The sequence below is a fragment of the Dreissena polymorpha genome, chromosome 3 (assembly GCF_020536995.1).
Source record: "Dreissena polymorpha isolate Duluth1 chromosome 3, UMN_Dpol_1.0, whole genome shotgun sequence".
NCBI lineage: Eukaryota > Metazoa > Mollusca > Bivalvia > Myida > Dreissenidae > Dreissena > Dreissena polymorpha.
Window position 1 is genome coordinate 12,531,751 of NC_068357.1, and position 20,795 is coordinate 12,552,545.

General features: G+C 35.7%; 1 protein-coding gene across 1 annotated transcript in view; it reads left to right on the forward strand.

The window, feature by feature from the left end:
* LOC127873012 (probable methyltransferase TARBP1) overlaps positions 1 to 20,795 on the forward strand; it is a 71,592-nt gene that overhangs the window by 44,977 nt on the left and 5,820 nt on the right. Inside the window, exons 14-24 of the mRNA XM_052416547.1 lie at positions 3,552 to 3,753; positions 4,405 to 4,593; positions 5,443 to 5,615; positions 5,887 to 5,958; positions 6,242 to 6,473; positions 8,479 to 8,628; positions 12,936 to 13,019; positions 16,615 to 16,802; positions 17,824 to 17,905; positions 19,229 to 19,406; positions 19,932 to 20,126. Of these exons, the coding sequence (XP_052272507.1) occupies positions 3,552 to 3,753; positions 4,405 to 4,593; positions 5,443 to 5,615; positions 5,887 to 5,958; positions 6,242 to 6,473; positions 8,479 to 8,628; positions 12,936 to 13,019; positions 16,615 to 16,802; positions 17,824 to 17,905; positions 19,229 to 19,406; positions 19,932 to 20,126 (1,745 nt within the window). The remainder of the gene's footprint in view (positions 1 to 3,551; positions 3,754 to 4,404; positions 4,594 to 5,442; positions 5,616 to 5,886; positions 5,959 to 6,241; positions 6,474 to 8,478; positions 8,629 to 12,935; positions 13,020 to 16,614; positions 16,803 to 17,823; positions 17,906 to 19,228; positions 19,407 to 19,931; positions 20,127 to 20,795) is intronic.

The following is a 20,795-nucleotide window of genomic DNA, read 5'->3' on the forward strand; positions in this document are numbered from 1 at the left end:
GTCTGCGCATGAATGACCCAATATTATGTGTGAGCGAACTCAATGTTGATTGGACAGCTACCATGTGACTTGAATGCTGTCTTGACCAATATCGATCGCCGATTACCAGTAGATAAGTTCGGAGGTTGGGAGAATCGGGGCGGGGTTTACCTCAAATTACCTGTCGCTCAATTGCGACACGCTCCGGGCTTCGACAGTGTGTATTGGAAAATTGAGTCAGACCTTGACATCGAGAAAACCGGATGTAAACAAATTCCGATAAGAGGGAGACTGGAAGTCGCTTTTTATCTACAATTTCTTAAATTTTAGGCGACGTTTGGCGTAAGAAAGCGACTTAGTCACTCACGTTGCACCCCAGCGCAAGCCCTGCTATAATATCTTGCAAGAGTTAAAAAATGATGCTGGTTGGTTGAAAAACCTGGCTGCCAGGGGGCGGGGAAATTTTTCCTTATATGGCTTTAGTAAAATCTTGTTACAATTCTAAAGGCCACATTTATTGTCCGATCTTCATGAAACTTGGTCAGAAGATTCATACCTATACAGGGCTCACGCTGGGCTCAAATTTAAGGGAGAAGTGACTTCTCCCTGGACACTGATTTAGGGAGAAGTGAGGAGACTCTATGGAGAAGTGGAGAGACTCGGACACAAGGGTTTGCATGTAGGGCATTACAACACACATATATGTGTATCACATTATTGAAGTATACCACTGTAGTACACATAATTATATTTCTTTTGTGTATCTTTATTTTTCCAGCAGTTCTAATTAACCAAGTAATAATAGACACGACAGATAAATAACTAAAATTTTACTAGCTCTATATTCAATCCATTTTGATGTAAATATCATATTATACAGACTAAAGTATTTCAAAGATAATATGTTTATGAAGCAGTAGATAACATAAGCTTAATAAAACTGTCAGACCAGATAAATATTTATGTTTGAAATATGACATTTAACATATGCTTATTTAATAATTATTTGTTATTTTTTATAGTCTTTCCAATTGCAATTTCATGTGAATACAATTCGAAATATGATAAACCACACCGTCGGCATCATCCCATCTGTATTCTTCATTCTATTTCTTCTTTAAAGAACTTCGAAATTAAAATATAATCGATGAAAATATAATGTATCCGAAAACGACGGTCCGAAAAATTGTACGCGTTACGCACATGAAACAAATTGTGCATATCGTTTGACAGCAAAAAAATGAAAATCGGAAACCTAGCAAATACGTAATTAATATATAATTTAATTGACATATTGCTTTACAATAGCATAGTTTATGGGTAAAAAACAACTTAATTATCACCTTTTAATTTCAAACGATAATTGGCAGAAAGGTGTAACATCATCGACATAGATCTAATTATTTAATTATCATCCTTTTGTTAATTTAGATCGATAGTCGGTAGAAATGTAAAGTGATCAACTTAGAAATAATTTTTTAATTGTTAGGCTCCTTTTTATTTATATATCTTTAAAATACAACGTTTGCCAACAGCCGCTATAGTGTTGGCAGACGACAATATCAACTGTGTATTTCCAAGTATACAGTGTCTGCGCATGAATGACCCAATATTATGTGTGAGCGAACTCAATGTTGATTGGACAGCTACCATGTGACTTGAATGCTGTCTTGACCAATATCGATCGCCGATTACCAGTAGATAAGTTCGGAGGTTGGGAGAATCGGGGCGGGGTTTACCTCAAATTACCTGTCGCTCAATTGCGACACGCTCCGGGCTGCGACAGTGTGTATTGGAAAATTGAGTCAGACCTTGACATCGAGAAAACCGGATGTAAACAAATTCCGATAAGAGGGAGACTGAAGTCGCTTTTTATCTACAATTTCTTAAATTTTAGGCGACGTTTGGCGTAAGAAAGCGACTTAGTCACTCACGTTGCACCCTAGCGCGAGCCCTGCTATAATATCTTGGAAGAGTTAAAAAATGATGCTGGTTGGTTGAAAAACCTGGCTGCCAGGGGGCGGGGAACTTTTTCCTTATATGGCTAGAGTAAAACCTTGTTAACACTCTAGAGGCCACATTTATTTTCCGATCTCCATGAAACTTGGTCAGAAGATTTGTCCAAATAATATCTTGTTATCTCAGGTGAGCGACTTTGGGCCTTTCAGGCCCTCTTGTTAGGATTTTAACATAAATCAAGGGATTTTACCCCATCCATAAACAAAATATATTTGCTGGGGGATATCAATTCAACAAATTTGCTTGTTATTATATTATATTGGTTAGTACATTATAATGTTTACATAGATATGAAGGTTCATATTGTATTTGCAACTTTGAAATTTACACTGATGACTAGGTGTGATAGCCCTTCTTGGGGCCAGAGTTTTGGTTTAAAATGGACATTAATTTCATGATGGACATTGGAAGAAACAATGTAAATTTTAATTTAACACAGGAAGGAATAAATCGAGAGTAGGAAAAAAGTTTTTAAGATTTATTTATTTTAAATTGCGATGTTTGACATAGTGGTGTTCAACTGTTCTCCTTCAAGCGAAGTGAAGGGGGTGGTTATAGGAGTGATCCTATGTGTCAGTTGGTTGTCATGTTATTCTTATGATAACTTAAGAATGACTCTGCATATTTAAATATTTAGTAAATGCATCATAAAATACAGGTCAAGATATTAAAGTGACAAAAAAATGCTCCTCTTCAAAGAAGTTGCAATGTTCATGGGTCTTTGCGTCTTTGTGAAAGTTCCTGTCTCTGCTATAAGTTTGCCATTTATTGATGGATTTGTAAATAACGTGCTAATGTCAACTAGTATAAGTGCAGCGTGTAACACCTGTTTCCTTTCATTTAAAGTCAATTCCACACTAAGAGGACACAAGTCAAATTTCACTATAAAACAGCTTTTATTTGTCAAAAGTGGAACTTGGTGGCCTCTGTGTTGCATATCTTGTTTGTTTTGTATGTTCCCCACCACTATAGTGGGGGACATATTGTTTTTGCCCTGTCTGTTGGTTTGTTGCTTCGTGTGCTTGTTTGTTTGTTTGCGTCAAACTTTAACATTTGCCATAACTTTTGCAAAATTGAAGATAGCAACTTCATATTTGGCATGCATGTGTATCTCATGGAGCTGCACATTTTGAGTGGTGAAAGGTCAAGGTCAAGGCCATCCTTCAAGGTCAAAGGTCAAATATATGGGTCAAAATCGCTCATTTAATGTACACTTTTGCAATATTGAAGATAGAAACTTGATATTTGGCATGCATGTGTATCTCATGGAGCTGCACATTTTGAGTGGTGAAAGGTCAAGGTCATCCTTCAAGGTCAAAGGTCAAATATATAGGGACATAGTGTTTCACAAACACATCTTTTTGTTTTTGTAATTTGGGGGCACCTGTTTCCTATGACTCATATCTTGTTATTTATTGAGCTATTTTCCCCTTTTTCACTTAAAAACATGCAAACTTATAAATTGTGCGAGTTTAGTTTGAAATTAATGTTTAGCTGCTAAACATGGGATACATACGCTATAAACTCAGCCATCAATGTGCTCTTTTTACCAGCCTTAGCCAGCAAGAATGGGGCAAGCTGGCCTCCCAGTTTCTTCAGAACCAGTGGCAGGTTGTCATGGTAACCATAGTTAAAGGTGGAGCCCCTTGGTGTGCTCTGACTGAGTTACTGCCCCTTGCCATTGAAACACTGTCCGTGGGTGTAGAAGAGACAGCCATTGTTGTGCTAAAGTGTTTGATACAGATAATACCCAAGGTAAATATGAATTGTATATAAGCAAACTAGTGGTAATCTATTTACTCTACCAAGTGTTATGGTTTCTTATTTTTACAAGCTATAATTTACAAACATCATGTCACTGAACATTAATGTTGGTGTATTACAAGCAAAGTGAAGTCAGCTTTAGTAATTCTGACAAGGAACAGTCAATTCAGAAAATAACCTTAAGCAGTTTCTATATTAATATTTATTTTATGCTTTCTGGTGGTTTATAGAGAAATATCAGTGAAATAAAACTGATATTTTACTGTTTTAAACAGTTAAAAATAACGGTGAAAAATATTTTTTCAAAATCCGTTTTACTGTGAAATGATGTCATTTTTTCGATGTAATGATGTCATAAATCCAGTGAAATTATCCAGTTATACTCTTTGACAATGTAAGTAAAAGGTGAAAAAAGCATAAAATAAAACGAAAATTTGTTGGATTTGATGGAATATCGATGTTAATTAAAGAGTGATCATAAAAAATAAATATTTTTACTCTTGGCTGGGCCACTCGCAAAAATATTATTTTATATGATCACTCGTGAAATAAAATCGATATTCCATCGAATCCAACAAATATCCTCTATTTCTTCATTTAAGATATTTCTGCACATTCATCTTCTGAATTTTTTTTCTGAAGGTTGTATCAGAAGGGAGCTGTCCAGATGCAAGTTTATGTCAGATTCTCGAAAGCTCCTGGGCGTGTGTGCAGGAAGCTCGCAGAATCCCCTCGTTTTGGAATGTTTTAGAAGCATTTGTGCAGGTCGCTTACCTCCCTTGTCTGCTCTCTTTTCCCAAAGATTCTCTGGTCATTCAAAATCTGCGGAATGTGAGTACCATATTAAATATGCATGTATGTACCCATTGCATATTGTATTTATTGTGTTCTTTATTTTAAAATGTTCAAAATTAGTAAATATACCTTAGATATTTGTTTGTTTACCCATATGAAAACAAATTATAGGCTTTAACTATAATAGTGTAAACAAGTTAAAATGCCCCTTAAGATTGTTGTGTATACATAGTTACCAACTGAGTTGCTGGAAATTATTGTTTTAATGAAAATACAATTCAGGTTTAGATCAAGTAACAGTGAGACCTTAAATCTTTTACAAGCAAGACATGTGATCTGATCTTGTTTGAAGTCTTATGTTGTATGTTGATTGCTCCGTTTAAAACCATTGCTACTTTCTGGGCTCTCATCATAAGCTGGTCGAATGAATTTTTACAAATATTTTTAAGATCAATAATAGACTAAATGCTATTCATGCATTCGCATGCAACAAAATGACAGGTTACAAATTACAAGGTGGCCGAAGCCGTCAGATTTCCATATATTTTTACCTTAAAAAGAAACATCAAATTGTCAATTAAAATATGTTGACCAGTGACAACCAGTTTTGGCAGAACTATGACCCTTGTCTATTTGTCTACTTAAGAATATACATGTACAGTGGCTTTGTCTGTGTACAGTCATGTGTCCTGGTGGCATCAGCCTCTGTGATAAATTTCTAGTTTATCTGAAAATTTCTATACCATGTTACAATTTGCTACATATTGCACAGAGCATCTTCAGTGGGAGCGGGGAACTGTTGTTACTTGCTGTTGTTTGTGTTTATTGTGCTTGGTAGGTATTGGCCACTGCTGTCACTAGCTGTAGTTTGTGTTTTCTATTCAGTATGCAGATAAGCTGATAGAGCAGGGTGTAGACAAGAATGGTGTGGTGAACGTCCTGGCCAACCAGATCTACAGGGCACTGTTTCCACCAGACATGATACGGCATGCTGGGAAGTTTGTAGGGCTCATCATAGATCTTTGCATGTTTGGGGGTTTGGTCCGGAGAGGTGTCAGGTGCGTTGATTTTCTACATGCTGAAAAGTTAATGCATAGTTAACGCTTTACCACTATGATACACATGTTGACGCGTTTATGCGCATTTGCGCAGTCTTGTCATGAGCTACCCTGTTAACTATTAAGTCATGCAAGGTTAGTGGTCTCATAAGCTCACAGGGTAGCTCCTGGCCAGACTGTTTGAATGCACATGCTGGTCTAGTGCTACGCTGGAAGCATATCGTATACAATCCACTTCACACAACCTGGCTTGTATGTTTTTTCTCTGCAGACAAGTGTATGAGATCTGTGCTGCATTGAAAGAAGCAGGAGAGGATTGTCCAGAAAACACGCTTCTTCTACCGTACTTTATTTCTCATTATTAAGTTTTAAAAGATATATTAATATATATGAATGCGAAAAGAATGATGATCAAACGTGTTTATTAATATTTCACCATAAAAAACTTATCATGGGTTTATAATTTCTAGTTTTAGTTCAAAATGAGTTCATATTTGTGATATTTTCTAAAAAAAAGATTTAACAATGCTATATTTTTCTGGTTACTAAGGAACTAATTTGGTTCAGAATTTTCCTCTAAAATGAACACACAAAAACATGGAAAAACTCTTGTTCAATATCAACAGCATTATCAATGAGGATATTCAAGTGAAGATCAAGGTCACTTCACTGCTCTGCCACCTGGACCCTGCGGACAGTACCCATTGTTGCCTAGCAACTGAGGTTGTCCAATTGTGCTGCGCCCAGTACGTTAAGGTTGCAGATGGGTCGACCAATCGGTTTGCTAACAGCCTTGTACACCGACAGAGACATAGGCTTATCCAGACTGTGCTTCTGCTGCAAGAGCTTGTTACCATGGTAATTTAGTTTTCTTTGGTCCTTTGACTTGAAATTTTTAAGCTCAATATAATCTTGAATCTCGATCTTTAAAACTGAGTCTTAAATTATGAACATGTGTGATACCCCCGCAAACTAAGTTTGAAAGGGAACATGTAGGAGTCACTCTGTCAGTTGGTCCATTGGTTGGTTTTTATGTTGATTATGGAGCAAAATATATACAAATGTCATCAGCACGGAGTTTAGATGTGCAAGACAGCTTATTCCATGCCCAGCGATCCACACATTATGTCCCCTTGAACTAAGTAACTTGTATGGCAGAAGCATAAAATGTAAACATTTGATACATTTCTCAAGCGATTTAATTGAAACTTAAAATATGTCACCACCTTGAAGTGTAGGTCTGCAATACACAGTATTCATGCGTAGTGGACCACATTTGACTGAATTGTCTTTCCCTTAAAATTCCTTTATCCAACCAGTGCAGGGGTCTCTTTTTATCCCCGCCGAAAAAAAAATCGGAGGGGATATAGTAATTGGTCCTGTCCATCTGTCCGTCCGTCTGTCCGTCCGGCTGAAACTTTGTCCGGAGCATAACTCCAAATCTATTCAATGGATTTACTTTAAACTTAGAATATAAACAGATGGCAACTAGGAGAAGTGCAGTGACCAAGATCCATAACTCTATCTACCTTAGTTTTTGAATTATCTCCCCTTTTATATAACTTTAAAGTAAATTTTTGTCTGGAGCATAACTCTAAATCTACTGAAGGGATTTACTTGAAACTTGAAATATAAACAGATGGCAACTAGGAGAAGTGCAGTGACCAAGAACCACAACTCTATTTACCTTAGTTTTTGAATTATCTATATTATATGATTTTTGTCTGGAGCATAACTCTAAATCTACTAAAGGGATTTACTTGAAACTTGAAATTTAAACAGATGGCAACAAGGAGAAGTGCAGTGACCAAGAACCACAACTCTATCTACCTTAAGTTTTTAATTATCCCCCTTTTATATAATTTTAAAGTAATTTTTTGTCCGGAGCATAACTCTAAATCTACTGAACGGATTTACTTGAAACTTGAAATAAAAACAGATGAAAACTAGGAGAAGTGCAGTGACCAAAAACCATAACTCTATCTACCTTAGTTTTTTAATTATCTCCCCTTTTATATAATTTTAAAGTAAATTTTTGTCCGGAGCATAACTCTAAATCTACTAAAGGGATTTACTTGAAACTTGAAATTTAAACAGATGGCAAGTAGGAAAAGTGCAGTGACCAAGAACCATAACTCTATCTACCTTAATTTTTTAATTATATCCCCTTTCATATAACTTTAAAGTAAATTTTGTCCAGAGCATAACTCTAAATCTACTAAAGGGATTTACTTGAAACTTGAAATATAAACATATGGCAACTAGGAGAAGTGCAGTGACCAAGAACCATAACTCTATCTACCTTATTTTTTTATTTTCACCCCTTTTATATAATTTAAAAGTAAATTTTTGTCCGGAGCATAACTCTAAATCTACTGAAGGGATTTACTTGAAGCTTCAAACTTAAACAGATGGCAAGTAGGAGAAGTGCAGTGACTAAGAACCATAACTCTATCTACCTTAGTGTTTGAATTATATCCCTTTATTTAATTTCAAAGGCAATTTTTGTCCGGAGCATAATGAATTATCTCCCTTTATTTGTTTTTACAAATATTATTCTACTCTTTAAAACAAATGTTGTCATACAAGCAAACACATTTTGGCGGGGATTTGGCACTTCTGTGACAAGCTCTTGTTAACTCTTGTAACTAAGCTCAAGTAATCATTCTTTGCTATAAAAAAACAGCCGGTATTATAATTATTCATTACTGCAAAAACATATAATGATTTTGGTCTTACTAGTATTGCCCGTAAAATAATTCAAGTAAATCAGTTTACCCCAAAATTAATCAACAGACATCCTGATCACAAGCATTGTATTGAGGTTGTAAAATGTGTATCAAATATAGTGTTGCCATGGCAGGAGAGTGTAGAGCCTCTGTGGGAGTTTTCCTGGTCGAGCCTGGAGGTTGAGACGCAGCCCTCGATCAGACACATGCTGGAGTGGCTCATTGTGTGGGCCATGTACAGACACAAGCACCTCCGACACAAGATATGGGCCCTCTTTGAGAAGGTATGGACTATTAGTGGAGCCGCGTTCTGAAAAAATTGGGCTTAATGCATGTGCATAAAGTGTCTCCCCAGATTAGCCTGTGCAGTCAATATGGGCAACACTTTCCGCCTACATTTAATTTTTGTTTAGAAAGGAAATACTGTTAACAAAAAATTCCATAATAGCGGTAAGTGTAGTCCATGGTTGTTGTTTTTTTTATTTTGGGTATATACAAAAAAGTACAATACTATAAGTATCAATTTGAATTCATGTAGCATTCATTGCTCTTTGTTAATTTTCCTGCTCACATTATTTAAGTGCGTATCTTGACAATGATATGAAGTATCTTTATAAAATTTAAATGGTAAACAGCTTATTAGTGCAAAATGACACTTTTTAGCTCACCTGAGCACAACGTGCTCATGGTGAGCTTTTGTGATCCCCTTTTGTCCGTCGTGTGTCATCTGTCATCCGGCGTCAACATTTGCCTTGTTAACACTCTAGAGGCCACATTTATTGTCCAATCTTCATGAAATTTGGTCAGAAGATTGGTCTCAATGATATCTTGGATGAGGTCGAAAATGGTTATGTTTGCTTGAAAAACATGGCTGCCAAGGGGCGGGGAATTTTTCCTTATATGGCTATAGAAAAATCTTGTTAACACTCTAGAGGCCACAGTTATTGTCTGATCTTCATGAAACTTGGTCAGAAGATTCATTCCAATAATATCTTATACGTTCTGATTCATTCAAATAATATCTTGGACGAGTTCGAAAATGATGCCGATTGGTTGAAAAACATGGCCACCAGGGGGCGTGGCATTTTTCCATATATTGCTATAATAAAACCTTGTTAACACTCAAGAGGCCACATTTATTTTTCGATCTTCATGAAACTTGCTCAGAAGATTTGTCCCAATGATATCTTGGATGAGTTCAAAAATGGTAACCTTTGCTTGAAAAACATGGCTGCCAAGGGGCGGATCATTTTTAACCAGGTTTTCCGAAGGAAAAAACTGGTTATTAGATTGGCGAATGCGGGCGGGCTGGCTGGCTGGCTGGCGGGCGGGCGGAACAAGCTTGTCCGGGCCATAACTATGTCGTTCATTGTCAGATTTTAAAATCATTTGGCACATTTGTTCACCATCATTGGACGGTGTGTCGCGCGAAATAATTACGTCGATATCTCCAAGGTCAAGGTCACACTTTGAGTTCAAAGGTCAAAAATGGCCATAAATGAGCTTGTCCTGGCCATAACCATGTCATTCATTGTGAGATTTTAAAATCATTTGGCAGATTTGTTCACCATCATGGGACATTGTGTCGCACGAAAGAATCACGCCAATATCTCCAATGTCAAGGTCGCCACGACTAAAATAGATTTTTTTTTAAACAAACTTAAAATTGGGTTAATTTTGTTTGTTCATTTCAAAAGTTCAGTTTGAGTTTTCTCCCTTTATCAGATTTTTTTTTCACAATGAAAACCTGGTTTTGTGACAATTTTGTCCCTTGTTCCTTTATATGGCTATAGTAAAATCTTGTTAACACTCTAGAGGCCACATTTATTGTCCAATCTTCATGAAACTTGGTCAGAAAATTCATCCCAATAATATATTGGAGGAGTTCGAAAATGGTGCCGGTTAGTTGAAAACATGGCCGCCAGGGGGCGGGGCATTTTTTCTTATATGGCTATAGTAAAACCTTGTTAACACTCTAGAGGCCACATTTATTTTTCGATCTTCATGAAATTTTGTCAGAAGAATGGTCCCAATGATATCTTGGATGAGTTCGAAAATGGTTTCGGTTGCTTTTAAAACAGGGCCACCAGGGGGCGGGGCATTTTTCCTTAAATGGCTATATATGGCTATAGTTAAATCTTGTAAACACTCTAGAGACCACATTTATTGTCCGATCTTCATGAAACTTGGTCAGATGATTCATCCCAATGATATTTTGGACGAGTTCAAAAATGATGTCGGTGGTTGAAAAACATGGCCACCAGGGGGCGGGGCATTTTTCCTTATATAGCTTTAGTAAAACCTTGTTAACACTCTAGAGGCCACATTTATTTTCAGATCTTCATGAAACTCGGTCAGAAGATTTGTCCCAATGATATCTTGGATGAGTTCAAAAATGGTTTCGGTTGCTTTAAAAACATGGCCACCAGGGAGCGGGGCATATTTCCTTATATGGCTATATATGGCTTTAGTAAAACCTTGTTAACACACTAGAGGCCACATGTATTGTCCAATCTTCATGAAATTTGGTCAGAAGATTGGTGTTAATGATATCTAGTATAAGTTTGAAAATGGTTACGTTTGCTTGAAAAACATGGCTGCCAAGGGGCGGGGCATTTTTCCTTATATGGCTATAGTAAAATCTTGTTAACACTCTAGAGTCCACATTTATTGTCCGATCTTCTTGAAAATTGGTCAGAAGATTCATCCCAATAATATCTTGGACGAGTTCAAAAATGATGCAGGTGTGTTAAAACATGGCCGCCAGGGGGCGGGGTATTTTTCCCTTTATGGCTATACTAAAACCTTGTTAACACTTTAGAGGCCACATAAATTTTCCGATCTTCATGAAACATGGTCAGACGATTTGTCCCAATGATATCTTGGATGAGTTTGAAAATGGTTTCAGTTGCTTTAAAAACATGGTCACCAGGGGGCCGGGCATTTTCCTTATATGGCTATATATCTTTAGTAAAACCTTATTAACACTCTAGAGACCACATTTATTGTCCGATCATGATGAAACTTTGTCACAAGATTTGTACCAATTATATCTCTGATGAGTTCGAAAATGGTTCCGGTTGGTAGAAAAACATGGCCACCAAGGGGGCGTGGCATTTTTCCTTATATAGCTATAGTAAAACCTTGTTAACGCTCTAGAACCCATATTTATTGTCCGATCATCATGAAACTTTGTCAGAAGATTTGTCCCAATGATATGTTGGACAAGGTCGAAAATGGTTCAAGTTGCTCGAAAAACATGGCCACCAGGGGGCGGGGCATTTTTCCTTATATGAATTCATGAATCTTCAGAATATTTGTTTAAATGATATCTTGGATGTGTATGAAAATGGTTGTGGTCTGTTGAAAAACATGGCTGCCAGGGTGTTCACTAGTCATGAAAGTTGGTAAGAATATTTTGTTCTAATGACATCTTGTGCTGCACAGAACAGGTCAGTTCCTTTCCTCTCAGGTGAGCGACTTTGGGCCTTTCAGGCCCTCTTGTTTTTCTTTTTTTCTGACACTTTGTTTTTTATTTTATAAATGAACACATAGAAATTTTTTATAACTTTAGTCATTAATTTTGGGAAGGAAATTATTTATGACAGACAGACAGACAGATTTTTTTATTCGAGACTTATACAAAGTACATCGTCTATATATATACAATCGCACATATACCAGTATATTGTTACATGATTTTAAGCAAAAAATAAATAAGAAGAAAAAATGAGTTAGATACACACAAAACAACTCGTGTTTTTATAAATAAGATTTTTACAAATGCAGTTGGAAATATATTACGTTCATCATAAGTATACAGGAGATAAACGTATGATGACATATCATTTATCAGTCTCGATCATATAGATAGCGCGTTTTTGACAAACAGTGACAGATTAATAAGTTCCATTTTATTACTGTTTTTAACAAATTCAAATATTTATAAACAGATGGTTGGATATAATAGTTGTTGTTTATGTATTTTTTTCTAAAATCATTATACGTAGGGCATACACAAATAAAATGATATTCATCCTCAATGTCATTTAAATCACAGAACATGCAGTATCTTACAGATCATCTACATTTCTAGCGTATCTACCCATTTGAATTCTCAAAGGGTGTACAGATAAACGTAATCTACTAACATATGCTCTAAATGATTGAGGTAGAATATTTAGATATGGTTCATATACTAGAGATTTTTTAAACTGCCTATACATATCCATCATAGAGCTTTCGTTCCCAGCATTGTACAGTTTAAGTTTAAAAGAGTCAACAATTCTACATTTAAATACAAACAAAAATGATTTCATATCAAAAGCATGCGCATTTTCGAATACATCTGGAAAACCATAATCATTCAACATCTTTTTAACATTATATACCCAATTTTTACAACCCTTTTCACAATATCTAACGGCTTCGTTGTATACATATTTTAAAACGATGTTGTTGCTTGACTACAGCTTAATTAAATTTATTTATTAAACTTATTTATTTATTTATTATAAAATTTATGTGAAATTCAAGATTTATGCTGGATACTAGATTATCAATGAATTGAAGTATGCTCTTCTGATTTCAGTTCCATGATACCAAGAACCTCACCATGTGCTCCTTGCTTGGAATTGTGATCCACCTGGGTCCCCACCTGCCTGCTGACGAACAGGTTATTATGGCAACATAGTATATTTAAATGATTTGATGACAAAGATATTGCACATAATCCCTTTGAAAATTGTTTTGACTTTTCAAAACAGATATGTGGAATATCTGCAGAAATTTCATATACATGTATATGCTTTGCAAGAAATCTTTGAACTATGAATGATGAATGAGTTCAAACTTAATGGATGTATTAGAAAATTTCAATTTACTTTTGTGGCTATGCGTAGTATGAAATTCTATATTTATTTTCCTGTTGTAAGTTTAACCATTTCAGAATTGCAACTGTCATGATTGACTGGTTTGTAATCTTGTGTAAAATTACTGACCTCTGAAGTTTTGCCTCTTCTTGCAGAGAGGACATAGGAGTTTTCTGAGAAAATATATAGTCGCAGCTCAAATGTTAGGGTGGCTTTTCTTGACTTATGACTCCCTTCAAAGAAGGGAAAAGGATTATGGCTTTGGCTTTGCTTTGGTCTGTTGAAGTCTTTGTCAGTAGATCGGTCCGTTGACAATTGCATTCTGCATATTTATAAAACCTTTGACATACAACCATGCAAATTGATATGATAGTCACATGGGAGGAAAGAAATAAGCTAATAAATGTTGAGGTTAAAGGTCAAGGTCAAAGGAGCTTGTAACACTAAAAAGGTAAAAATATCATATCAAGTACAAACGTGTAGTCATTTTCAGAACGGTTAATGATAAGGAAGGCAAAATTATTTGAATGAATAAAGGACTTGTGAAGAGTTGCAAAGTTATTTGCATGTTAGCAAATTTGTCTGCCCCCTGTAGCAGTTGAACTGTCTGTCAGTCCGTCTGTCTGTCAGTCTGTGCGTGCGTCCGAAAACTTTAACATTGCCCATAACTTTTGCAATATTGAAAATAGCAACTTGATATTTGGCATGCATGTGTATCTCATGGAGCTGCACATTTTCAGTTATGAAAGGTCAAGGTCATCCTTCAAGGTCAAAGGTCAAATTTATGGCTTCAACATCTCTTGTTATTTATTTTTTAACCCAATATTTTTATATTCATAGAGAGCATTTTTCTTCAGTTTAAAGGCATTTTTTTTTTTTTATTTACTAGTTAAGTAAAATTAATCTTTAATTGTTATATTTTATTTATATTCAATTAATCACAAAGCACAATTTTTTATTGTTATTACTAAAACATTTAACATGTGGTACTTCAATACAAAATGTGTGTCCAGGTCGGAAAGTTACAAGTTGTTTAAAAAATTAATCTGAACATTTGAATATTGTCTTGAATGAAAAAGCAAATAATCTTATACCAACTTTGATGATCTATGCGGTCCTTAGCTTATACCAGTGAAAAACATCCCTTAAGCAGATGTTATACTGTGATCACCATTTGAGACACCATCTGTACATGATTCAATTCTCTGATTATTACATAGATTATGGTACTTACAGCTATTAATGACTTTAAAAGAAAATAATTGATCCATATAGTTATGCCCCCCTTCAAAGAAGAGGGGGTATATTGCTTTGCTCATGTCGGTCTGTCGGTCGGTCCGTCCACCAGGTGGTTGTCATACGATAACTCAAGAACGCTTGGGCCTAGGATCATGAAACTTCATAGGTACATTGATCATGACTCGCAGATGACCCCTATTGATTTTGAGGTCACTAGGTCAAAGGTCAAGGTCATGGTGACTCGAAATAGTAAAGTGGTTTTTTGAATGATAATTCAAGAATGCATACACGGCCAACAGGGCACACTCTAAACTAAATTACTGAAGCAACTGGTCTGTAATCCTAAATCTATAATTATCAGTCCAATGAAACATCATCCTTTTAGTAAAATACAGCGGATACTACTACTACTACTACTACTACTACTTCTACTACTGCTCTACTACTACTACTACTACTACTACTACTACTACTACTACTACTACTACTACTACTACTACTACTACTACTAGTACTACTACTACTTCTACTCCTACTACTACTACTACTACTACTACTACTACTTCTACTTCTACTACTACTACTACTACTATTTCTTCTGCTACCACCACCACCACCTACTACTACTACTCTATTACTACTACTACTACTACTACTACTACTACTACTACTACTACTACTACTACTACTACTACTACTACTACTACTTACTACTTCTTCTTCTTACTACTACTACTAATCTACCTACTACTACTACTACTACTACTACTACTACTACTACTACTACTACTACTACTACTACTACTACTACTACTTCTACTGCTACTACTTCTACTACTACTACTACTACTACTACTTCTCTACTTCTACTACTACTACTACTACTACTACGACTTCTACTACTACTACTACTACTACTACTACTTCTACTACTACTACTACTACTACTACTAACTTCTCTACTTCTACTACTACTACTACTACTACTACTACTACTACTACTACTACTACTACTACTACTAGTACTACTACTACTTCTACTCCTACTACTACTTCTACTTCTACTACTACTACTAGTACTACTACTACTACTATTTCTTCTGCTACCACCACCACCACCTACTACTACTACTACTCTATTACTACTACTACTACTACTACTACTACTACTACTACTACTACTACTACTACTACTACTACTTTTACTACTACTACTACTACTACTACTACTACTACTACTTCTACTACTGCTCTACTACTACTACTACTACTACTGCTACTACTACTACTACTACTACTACTACTTCTTCTACTACTACTACTACTACTACTACTTCTACTACTACTACTACTACTACTACTATTTCTTCTGCTACCACCACCACCACCACCACCATTCACAGTGACAAAAAACGTATTCACACAATGGCTGCTACTACAACTTATAGCCCATATAGGGGGGCATGCATGTTTTACAAACAGACCTTGTTTCATAAGCCATATAGCAATTTTTATTTCTTGCTCATTTTTATCTGAGATGGATTGAAATAATTTAAAAGTAATTATAAGTTGGATGAAGGGATGGCAATACATGTCTTACAATCATCTCTTGTTTTGGTGTGAATTGCATTCATACCGACTTACATACATCTGTTTTTTGCATCATGAATATTTCCTTGAGTCAATTTAGTCAGACTTGGGGCTTATTGCATGTGAGTAAAGTGCATTCTCAGATAAGCCTGTGCTGTCTTCACAGGCCAATCAGGGACAACACTTTCCATCTATACTGGATTTAGGATAAGAATACCAGTAGACATCTTTTAAACAGAAAATTCCTTTAACCCTTACAATGCGGGAACCGAATTTTTAAGGCCTTTGCAAACAGTTTGGATCCAGATGAGATGCCACAGAACGTGGCGTCTCATCGGGATCCAAACTGTTTGCTATTCTGATAGTATTCTTTGAAAAAATTCGAAGAAAATGCGAATTTTATAAATTCAGCAGACGACATTTTAGCAGACGACAAGTTTCCCAGCATGCAAAGGGTTAAAGTGGAAAGTGTTGTTCCTGATAAGCCTGTGAGAACTGCACACTTTACCTAGATGTATTAAACTCTGTTTTCCCATTGCCAGGCTCAACTGTACAACTCTTGTTTTGCAGGAGGAGTATTACAGCAGGTCCATGCAGCACATCCTGCCCTGGTGCATGGCGCACCACTTCCAGACCCGCATCTACAGCCAGGCGGTGCTGGTCAAGCTGTGGGAACAGAGTGCCCAGCTGGGGCTGCACCAGATTCACACACGCAACCCCATACTGCAGACCATGGTGGACTTTAACCAGTCAAACTGGTAGGGAAACAATGTGTTTGTTTTTTAATGAAATCTGTAGAAGTTTCATTAAGCCTTTAAAACTCAGATGCTCACTTTGACCAGTTTGTAGTGCCTTAGAAAATGAAAGTAAACAAACGATTTTTCTGGATAGATTCTTAGTCTTAAATGGTTCATTTCTAAACATTTCCTGGCAGAAATCGGCATCAAACCTGAACAGCCTGCAAGTTACTGTTCTGGTTTTATGCTGTTTGAATATAGCCATTTACACTTTGCTTTTGTGGGGTTAAGTGTTAAACAGATTCCATCCAAAACAAAGCAGTCACAAAGATGAAATTTCTTTTCTTTTTTCTTTGACAAATTGTCTCATTATGACAGTTTTTATCCCTCAGAAAGCAAACCATAATGTCTGTTATGAGGTGTGTTTCAAACTGAGTTAGTTAAAACTGAACAGAAAAGAACAACAGATATATACTTAATCAATGTCATTCTCTAGATGTATGGGACAAACAAACTAAACAGCATTTTAGAATGTTTTAATCATACTCTTAATAAATGTGTAAATCATTATTTCGGTAAATGTGAAAATCATCATCTTAGTAAATGTGTATGTGTTAATCTTTATTCCAGTAAATTTGTAATTATTATTCAGGAAATGTGCAAAACCTTATTTCAGTGTATGTGTAAATCATCATCTCAGTATATGTATCAATAATTACTTCAGTATATGTGTAAATCATTACTTCAGTATATGTGTAAATCATTACTTCAGTATATGTGTAAATCATTACTTCAGTATATGTGTAAATCATTACTTCAGTATATGTGTAAATCATTACTTCAGTATATGTGTAAATCATTACTTCAGTATATGTTTAAATCAATTCTTCAGTATATGTGTAAATCATTACTTCAGTATATGTGTAAATCATTACTTCAGTATATGTGTAAATCATTAATTCAGTATATGCGCAAGTGTTAATTATTTTGTCTGTAAATGTGAAAATAATCATTTGTGTAAATGTGTAAATCATGATTTCAGTAACTCAACCAAGAATGTTAAGAGGCTTCTGGACAGTTTCTTCTTCAAGTTTCTTGACTTCAAAAAAGACTTCATGCTAGAGGTACACTGCTATTTTCAGTGCTCAAAATAAGATTTTCACTTGAGATATATATACACTTTTTGAAAAAGTATTGTGTTGACCCTTTCCCACATAAGAAGCAATGTGAACATTAGCTTTTGCAACCAGCATAAAACCAGAACAGCCTGTGAGTAACTCGCAGTCTGTTAAGGTTGTATGCTGTTTGCTGCTCATCAGTAACCAAGGGATGGAAAAAAAGCCTTTGAAAGTTGAATTTAGTAAAAAAAGGCTTTAAATTAAAATGTAACTTTCTAAGGGACTACAAATGCGTTAAAATAAGTATCTAAGTGGTAAAGGGTTTAAAGTACACATTCTTCCACATGTTCCCCAATGAGTGTGAACTTAACAGTATACTGTATTGATAACTCAGTACACAACTTCTCACACAATTCAGAATATTGGTAATCACAAAAAAGCTCCAATTTTAAAAGCAAATTTTGATGATAAATGCAAATAATTTCATAAAAACAAACCTCAAAAAGTTATATATGAAACAAGCCCATTTATATTTGGATTGAATGCACAACATGTACAATTTCTCTGAAGAAAATAACCTTAAATTTGTATGTATTTTAGCTTGTGTCTTATAGTGTTGTTGTTTGTTTGTTTGTTTTTTTTTTGGGGGGGGGGGGTAATTACCTTTCATTTAAGCTGACAGTATTTATTTAATTTTTTTCACTGTTAAAATGCAAATCTTGTAAAATGAGATGACTTCTTCTTTGAAATGTGTATGCTATTTTGGCATGTGTATTGACATAGGAAACCATTGATTTGACAAACAGGATACACATGATGACACAGGATACTAGTTAGATTGATAGGTCAATAAAAATACCCAGTCGGCTCTCTTTCCCAGATATTGCTTGTTTTTGTTTATATGACAAAATGGATGAAACCATATGGCTTATAATTAGATGTTTCTATACTATATGTACTAAAAACTGAAAAGATACTTAACTGATCTTAAATATTTTAAAATGCTGATCAATTTGAGCCAGTCCTCTGTAAAAGGGGTCCAAATGCACGTTTATAAAGTGTTGATACAGATAAGTCTTTGCAGAACGCACAGGTTACCGGTAATCAGGGACGACACTTTTGGCATAGACTGTATTTTTGTTTACAAGAGATGCCTTTTGTAATGAATAATTTTCATAAAAAAGAAAAGTGTCATCCCTGATCAGCCTGCTCTTTCTTATCTAGGAGCATACTGTATGCACATACATCAAGCCTGGTTTTCCATGAGGGCAACTCATTCATGATTTGTGAAAAATTTGACAGTTTTGATGAGTTTTGAACACTTTTCAGACACTGTACTATATCATGCCAAAGATGACTGCATTGACAGAAGAGGACTGGATTCATCCAAAGTTGTTTACCCTTGAAAATCCCCACTGGACTGAAGGTGGACCTCCAAAATTCATTGGCGTCGAGAATGAAAGAAACAAGTTTAAGGAGTGTGACCCTGCCCAGTGGAGATACCTTAGTAAGGGCTACATTTCATGTAAAATCATAATTTATCTTTAAAGAGGCATGATCAATCGCACACTTCATTATATTTACAACTTCAGACATGATGAAGAACCATTTAAAATGGATTAATGGATTAATTAATTTGAACTCTATGTTACACAATGTTCATTTAATTAACTTTTACTGCAGAATTTGCACAGGCCAAAACTTTTGTGGCTTGCTTAGTTATGTTTGTTAAATAAATACGATATACGCTTGCTTTACAGTTGGATAATAATTCACTGCATACATATTTTGAACAACACCCATTACCTTAAAATAAACTCCTGAACAATTAGTATTCTAGATAATCCAGAAATCAGCAAATTGTACAATCACACCTCCATGGAATAAATATATACTTATTAGAATTTAATTTGAAAAATGTTGAATGAAAATTCTAAACAAATGACATCAATGCGAAACTGGTAAGACACAGAAGTTATTGATTAGAATGTAATAAAAAAGATGTTGGATTGTCCTTCCAAACAAACAACAGCTATGAGGAACTTTGAAGACGTGGAAGACATAGATGGCGGTGGTGGTGGTGACGTGCAGAAAAAGATAATGCCATGGCAACAGATGGCGCTGGAGGAGGACGTGGTTGCCGAGGTGGAGCATGGTGTCAAGCCACCGGTCGGCGCCGGTCTCGTCGTGGTCACATCTCTAATCAATAAAGTTCCAAACCTGGGTGGTAGGTGTTGATAAAATTTGTGAACTGGCTCATGAACCACGCTATAAACCGCGCTCTGGTAAAACTTAGCTTAATGCAATTGCGTAAAGTGTTGTCACAGGTTAGCCTGTGCAGTTTGCTCAGGCGATTCAGGGACAACTTTTTCTGCTTTTATGGAATTTTGTGTTAAAAGGAAGAATCTTGTAAACTGATATCCAGTGAAGGCGGAAAGTGTTGTCACTGATTAGCCTGTACAGGCTTATCTGGGATTACACTTTATGCACATGCATAAAGCCCAGGTTTCCCAGATTGCAGCTTATTAAGAATGTTTGAGTGCAGAACTGTGCAATCTGCTTTTACATTTATTGGTTTGATGCAGTAGAATCCATCGTTGACAAATTATTATGTTGTCAATTATTATGATACAGCTAATTCTGTCAAATGTTCACTTATGTTTTAAGCTTATTGAAAACAAGGACAGTATATGTCGCTACACTTACAAGTTCTTGTTACAGTATGCAGGGTTCAGAACTATCATTGACATCGATTGTAAACATGTGGTCGTAGGGCAGAAAACTGTACTACTTGCATGTACTTTAAGTGTTGTCTCTAGGCAGTCTTGAAAATATATGGGGCATGCTCTGAAATGGGTTTTAATGCATGTCTGCATAGGCTAATCAGGGACGACAC